The sequence below is a fragment of the Sorghum bicolor genome, chromosome 1 (assembly GCF_000003195.3).
Source record: "Sorghum bicolor cultivar BTx623 chromosome 1, Sorghum_bicolor_NCBIv3, whole genome shotgun sequence".
NCBI lineage: Eukaryota > Viridiplantae > Streptophyta > Magnoliopsida > Poales > Poaceae > Sorghum > Sorghum bicolor.
Window position 1 is genome coordinate 28,210,160 of NC_012870.2, and position 7,327 is coordinate 28,217,486.

The following is a 7,327-nucleotide window of genomic DNA, read 5'->3' on the forward strand; positions in this document are numbered from 1 at the left end:
GCATCGAGGAACAGCGTATGCTGAATTGAAGAAGCTGGGACAGGCCGGGAACCTAGTGCTGCCAGGAAGAGAAGGCCCAACTCAGCTCGTTACCGGTCCAATGTGGAGCCTTTATATGGTAGATAGAGTAGTACTGTACTTTAGTATATAGAGCGTGGGAGAAGAGGGTATGAAGTTATGAACATTGTAAGCAAACCGGATTCAGTTAATCCTGTTCTCGCTGTTGCTCGTGCTTCTCCAATCCACGCTACTGCTAACACCCCTGGAGTTCTTTAGAGCTCATCTCTGTAATAAGCTGTCTTTAATTTATCAAAAAAATGTTGTTCCTTAACAAAAAAAGATTTTAATTCATCTCTTTTTTGTATATGGTTGTTTTTCTAATGGCAAATAAATTATGGTGTAGTGAGCTTGCATATAAATAAATCTAGCTATGTTTCGTGGACAGTACATATTTAAAGACATTTACAGCAAAACACAAAAATTTTGATCGGAAGCGAGTCCGAACCGTCATGTGCTTGTATTCAGCCAAGAGCCCAAGATATAAGCGATTAACTAATATAATGACACCAGATTTACTAAAGTGTTGTATAATTTGTAATTAAATAGTGCAGAACTAGCATCTGATGGTCGAAGTAGACAAGATCGATGGGATGCTCATTTGACTATGGAGTAGTATATGATCGTGGATGTAGTTTTTATTAGCTGGCTAGTTAGGCAATCACTAATAGGACGATGGGGACAGCATGCGTCGGAGGTTTAGAAAACATTGGTGGCAGCTAGGCAGAATCTCCTGATTTGTTTGGAAACGATACATTTTATTTAAATGTAGCTCTTTCGCGTCCTGGACGCAATTGAAAAGGTTATCATCTGACCTTTGCAGTAAACTAGGCATACGCATTTACCAACCCATTGGCGATCGAGTGGGAAATCTAGCACTCGCTTTCACCTGTTATTTACGCTGCAACCCTGATCAGGACGCAAATAAAGCGTGTGTCGGCAGGTGAAAGATACTATTTCTGCTCAAGTGCAGTGCATTGCATTTCACCGCAGGTGCAGTGGTCAGCAGTGGTCACTGATGAGAGCTTGTCGATCTAGCTAGCTCTGCAGAGGACTGCTATATATGATACCAAGAGTTCGACTAACTAAACTACATTATGTATGGTTATTGTGTATATATTACTCCCAACGTTCTAAATTGTATGGTTATGGTGTATATACTACTTCCTCTGTTCTAAATTATAAGTCGTCTTAACTTTTTTTTTCTAGGTACATAGTAAATTAAATATAAAAAATTAAAACAACGTATAATAATTTAAAACGGAGGGAGTATATAGTTTCATGGTGTGGTGTCCACGTTAGGGTTAATTTCTCCGGAGAAGAGCATAGCGCCCTAGCTGTTTTGGTCACCTGAGCTGCCTCTGCTGATCGGAAATAGTCCTGACTGTGACCGGGAGATCGTTGTTGTTTTGGTCACCGTACCTCTGCGCTTGACGAGTCGCCCATCGCCAGGATCGGAGCTCCCATCACGCAGGAAGTAGCTAGACCGTGGCGAGTGTGCCGCCGGTGAGTGCGCGATCGAGTCAACAACGTGCGGTGGTGTGCACGAAGTTAGTTTCCGTTTTGTATGGATGCTAGTTCTTGCGTTCCCATGTTAGCTAGTGGTAGAGCATCTCCAACCATTATGCATTTGAAGTTATGCATTTAGGCAAATTGCAAACCCCCAAATGAAAATGGCAAGGCTAAAATCGGGTGATCTCTAAAGTTATGCAAAATGCCAAGTCCATTATCTTTTTTTTGCCGGAAATTTTATTTCGCGGCACTCCTTCCCGCACGGCCAATCGATCCCCCGCCAAACAGCCCGCCGTCGTCTCCCGTTCATCAATTCCCACGCCAAACAGCCACGCAGTACCGATCGTGAGCTGCGCAGTTCGGCGTTCCCGTTCGCAGTACCGATCGCAGTACCTATCTCCCGTTCCGTTAGTTCCCGTTCACCGTACCAGTTCGTCGTCTGTTGGCCATCAGTTCGTCGTCGTACAAGTTCGCCCCTTGGCTCCAGTACCGATCTCCATCAGGTCCTGTTCCCCATCAGTTTCCGGTCGCCGCCACCAGTTCGTCGTCAAGGCAGGTCGCCGCCATCAGTCAGCCGTTGCAGCTCGCGAAGTGGTGGCGGCGCGAAGGGAAGAAAAAAGCCCGCGAGGTGGAACCGAGAATCCCGTGATCTCTATTTGCATAGCCAGACTCCTTTGGCATATATGCCAAGTTTCTCCCTCCAAATGCATAGCTATGTAAAATGCAAAGTCCAAATGCATAACGATTGGAGGTTTTTTTTGGAGTTTTATGCATTTTGGTAAATGCTAAGTCCATTTGCATAATGGTTGGAGTTACTCTTAGCATACGATCAGTTGTAGTTTCTTTTTGAGACATTCCATCCCTTAACACAACCGGGGGGAAATATCTCTGACCTACCGGAAATTAACAAACCGTGCTCCTTCTTTTGCCGTATTGTTCGCCAAAAGCCCAAAACAACCCCCTACGGTAGATTTCTTGCCGGCACTGCTGTCCTTTGCCAAAAGCGCAAAACAACCCCCTATGGTAGATTTCTTGCCGGCACTGCTGTTCTTTTCCATGTTACTAAAGTTTAAGTTGTTTTGAACAGTGACATGGTCTCTAAAATATAACTTTAACTTTTTATTTTTTAAAAATATTTATTGACAAGTGATATATATATTTTTGTGAAAGTATTTTTTAAGGCAAAAATATTCATATGTTTTGATATTTTCAAACTCGACAACTTAAAAGTTATTTATAATTTATATTCTTAATGTTTCACCCAGCCTTGTCCAAAATAACTTTTTTAGCAACGAGAGAACATATATTACTCTTATGATTAATGGCATGGGTCCATTAGAGTGTGAGTTTCCAGGCTACATCACCGACACTACTACAAAATTTTTTTTACACAGGCAGGCCAAAAGTCTTTACCGAGGCGGTTTTTGCAACCGCCTCGGATCAAAGGTCACCATTAGTCGTGACCTTTACCGAGGCGGTTGCGCTGCCCGCCTCGGTAATGAATTAAAAAAAACAAAAAAAACTCGGAGCCCACCGGAGAGCCCATTTCTAAGCCCATCGGCAAGCCCGTTTCCAGCGCTACTGCCAGCCACCTCGGCGCCGCCACCCTTGTGTGCTCCCCGAGATGCTCGATCTGGAGCCACGCCACCGCCCACACCGGATCCACACAAAGCCGCCACCGTTCGTGGTCGCACAGCCATGCGCGTGGAGAAGGCTGGCCCACCGACGAGCTCGCCAGATCTGTCACCCTCAAGGCTGGATCTGCGAGCTTCATGGCCGGAGGGGTGCCATCGTGGAAGAGGAGGTGGTGGAGGGTGTGGGAGAGGAGGGCGCCGTCACAAAGGGCCGAGGCCGAGCACCCGTGCTGCCACCCCGCCATGCCCGTGTGGCCATGCTGCCGGGCGCGAGATCCACGCCTTGGAGGGGAGGGGCACCGTCGGACCAGAGGGAGGGAGGGAGGGGAGGGGGCGCCACCGGACCAAAGGGAGGAGGGGAGGAGAGGGCGTGCTGCCAGACTTAGTGGGAGGAGGGTAAGGGAGGAGGCCCCGGGATTTGGAGGGGAGGGGATCAGGAGGAGGCGCTGCTGGGGGAGTGAGTGAGAGATGGCTCGAAGAAGGAAACCCTAGCTCCATATTTATATGATGACTGCTATCGGGCTGAGATGGGCTACCTGCTGGGCCACTATTTTAGGAGGCGGGCTTCATAATGTGTCCGCCTCGGTTAATGGATTTACCGAGACGGTTGCATTATAATGCCCGCCTTAGTTAGTAGGCATTAACCGAGGCGGTTATATTACATTGCTCGTCTCGGTTAATGGATTATTTTAGGAGGCGGTTATTTTTAACCACCTCAGTTAATAGAAAATTACCGCCTCGGTTAATCCGAGGTATTAATCGAGGCAGTTGTAGTGCTCGCCTCGGAAAAAAATAAATATCTGGCAAAAGATTTTTTTTGTAGTAGTGTGATTAGTAAAAAATGAATAGTTTGTTCTTTTTTCTCTTCTTTCTTTCCTCGTGGCCCCCTCTCCACACCTCATCCTCTCTCATCCGGAGCAGCAGGGACCGCTGCGGCTACCTGACCAGCATGGCAAGTTCTGGCGCGACCGCCTGGTCAGCGCGGCAGGGGCCGTGGCGGCCTCCTGGCCAGTGCAGCAAGAGAGGAAGAAGATATTTTTTTGGCCCCCCTAGATATGTTTTTATAATACATACTGATCCACTTTAGAGTTGGAGCTATACTAAATGGTTTGATGGGAGCTCAGTGCCACCATAGAGCTGCTAAGTGGTGAAGCACCTGCTCCAGAGAAGTGTTTTTAGAGCTGGAGCTCAAAGAATGGAGGGAATAAGCCAGTAAGGCTTGAAGTTAAAATTAAACGTATTAGTCCTTCAAGAACCAGCAGCATTTGGATCACATTAAAGCTCCCTAAGAAGAAAGATGATCTAGCATAGGATGTACCGCAATTTGTAGTGGATCCTACCTACAATGTCTCGACTGTCAAAATTGGTCAGAAATTGTAAGAATATATATTCATATAGAAAAGAAAAGAAACTATAACAAATAATTTCTACCAGCCATAAAGAAATTAATTACGATCTGTTGCACAATGACGATCATACTGGTCAAGTATTAAAAATAAATTAATCAGAACAATCTCCGACCCCACGAGAGCTGCAAGCTTGCAACTGTACTTCTTGCAAGAGGAAACAAGACAAACTGCAAGAATCTTATCTGGCGAAAAGACAGTCAGTCATGTTAGCGCAGCACAAAGCAACATGCGCCCACAGTGATCCCATGCATTTGCAAAGAAAATGGCACGCAGCTCTTGCAAAATTTTATATATAGAAACAAAAAAATGCGATGGTCCAAGGTACATAGAAGAAAGCTACAATGAGGTACAGATGTAGTAGTATATGTATGAATTATTGAACTGACGAACTCTACGAAAAATGTAGCGATGATCTTTCACCAAAACAAATGAACTCTCTCTCGCCCTCTCTCTCTAAGCTACAAATAAATTCAGTTCTGAGATGCCTGCCGGTCGTCTGTCCTCAAGGACGACACGCAGGAAGTAGCTACATGAGGAGGCTGCGGATGACGGCGGCCTGTGCGGTGCTGACGTCTGCGGTGGTGAGGAGCTCAGAGAGGAGGTCGCTGAGGTCGTCGACCTCCCGGTGCAGGCTCCGGATATAGCTGCATGTCTCCTGCAGCACCCTCGCCGACGGCACCTGCATGTACACATATATAAGTAACTTAGTAAGTATTGGCGGATCGGATTTCCTCACATTGTTGGCGGCGGGATTAACGTACGTACCCTGCTGTCGTTGGTCCGCAGTCGGGCGTCGGGGAGGAGCGCCTGCAGCTTGGTCACGAGGTCGCTGATCTGCTCGTCGCTGATGCGCGACGGACCACCGGACGACGCCCTCGAACGCGACCGCCGGCTCGACATCTCCTCTCCTGGACTCTTGGAAGGGCAACTGGTGGGCAAGTAGCAGCTCGGAAACAAGAGGGTAGCAGAACCTGCTCGTGCATGGGAGGTTGGAATGGAACGGGCAGGTGCCTTGGGTTGGGGGAGTTAAATATAGAGAGGAAGAGGCCTGCAGATCAGAGAAACCTCGAGAGTGTCAAACTCGGACGCTGCAGCGGTGACGGCAGAGCCGTCTTTCACATGCGCTTCACATTGTTGAAATATCGTCTTTCAGGGGGACCAAACGATTTTATTGTCGAAAATCGATCTGGGGTCTGGGGAAAATTCTGGAATCAACTTCCACCGATTAATCCCCTTTTGTATGTACATTTACATCTTGGCCCCTATATTATTATATAATTAGGAGTAGTTAATGCATGACCTCTTATTTCTCTGCATCGATACCCTCACTACGGCATAACCGTCCAAATTATGCATATACTTGTCATCGTCGCGAAGTCTTTTGACTCATAGTTTGCTGGGTGCGCCCTAGGGAGATCCTTAATCATCCAATCCTTATATCATCATTCGTACATAGAGGATACACTAAAGAAACGGCTCAACCGGTCCTCAGCATTACAAGATTTTACATAGATAATTATACAGCGGAGTTAAAAGTGTGGAAGTATTACAATATGAAGTTATAAACCAGTGGTCAAAGTACTTTCAAAGTTAAACATAGAACTCAAGCTCTCAAACTCACTAATTAAGAGCATCTCCAACAGTTTGACAATTGAGGTTGGCATCCTTAAAAATTTGGCAAAACAGGAAATTTTGCTCTCCAACAGCTTGGCAAATTCACTTGGCATTCTTTCCATCCGCGTGCCTATCTTTACACGCGCGGACTCTACTCCGCATCGGCGTCGCCTCTCCTTCCCGCACGCGGCAGGAATTTTCCCCCTCTCCTTCCCGCGCCAAGGCCGCCCTCGTCGCGATATATTCCCGCGCCCCCTCTCCTCGCGATAGATCTTCACCGCGCCGCCCCCCGTCCTTGCAATCAGCAGCCACGCCGCCAAAAACAGGACCTAGCCACGTCGCTGAAGACTGGCCTCCCTCCCGTGTAGACCCTGGCTCGAGTTTGAGGCACGTCCTTCCTCTATCTCCCATCAATCTCCATGCCCAGATGAACAACCTGCCCAGATCAGTCTCCATGCCCAGATGATGGCACAGGAGGAGGAACTGGCGGCTTCCAGATGAACAACCTGCCCAGATCAATCTCCATGCCCAGATGATGGCACAGGAGGAGGAACTGGCGGCTTCTGTTGGATTTGTCCGGCTTCTGTTGGATTTGGCTTGGCTGGTGGAGTATGCAGAGGAGATCGCTCGTCCCGTGGCGGAGAAGTGGAACAGTCGCGACCTCTAGGGCGGCGGCGTCGTTCATGCTACGAGAGGATGTTGGATCGCTCGGCCTCTCTAGATACCGGTCAACAAACAAAGTTTGGTGGGCCTTCTCTTTTTTAGTTTTGCTAAGTCAAAATAGAAAACTGTTGGAGAGAGGCTTTATTTTAACTTGCCAATTTTTTTGGCAACTTGGCAAAACATAAGATTTGCCAAGTGAAGATTGCTAAACTCTTGGAGATGCTGTAGGGATACAAAGCATAATTATATAAGTACAGAAAAATGCCATTAAGACAATGTCTTGCCCAAGGTCATGGCCTCAACCACCACTACAAGTCTAGGGATTCCACACTCTTCATATACAATATGGAAAAAAACTCCATGTACCGCATATGCTTGCCTACAAATAGGGGTTTAACAAATCATGAGTAATAAAGTGCACTAAACCAGACTGAAATG

The 7,327-nt window shown here is 47.0% G+C and overlaps 1 protein-coding gene across 1 annotated transcript; it reads right to left on the reverse strand.

Moving 5' to 3' along the window:
* Positions 4,927-5,730, reverse strand: LOC8067540 (transcription factor ILI7). The gene is made up of 2 exons (XM_002467231.2): positions 5,378-5,730; positions 4,927-5,291 (listed from the first exon to the last, which is right to left on the reverse strand). The coding sequence occupies exons 1-2, from the start codon at positions 5,510-5,512 to the stop codon at positions 5,139-5,141; spliced, it is 288 nt and encodes a 95-aa protein (XP_002467276.1). The 5' UTR covers positions 5,513-5,730; the 3' UTR covers positions 4,927-5,138.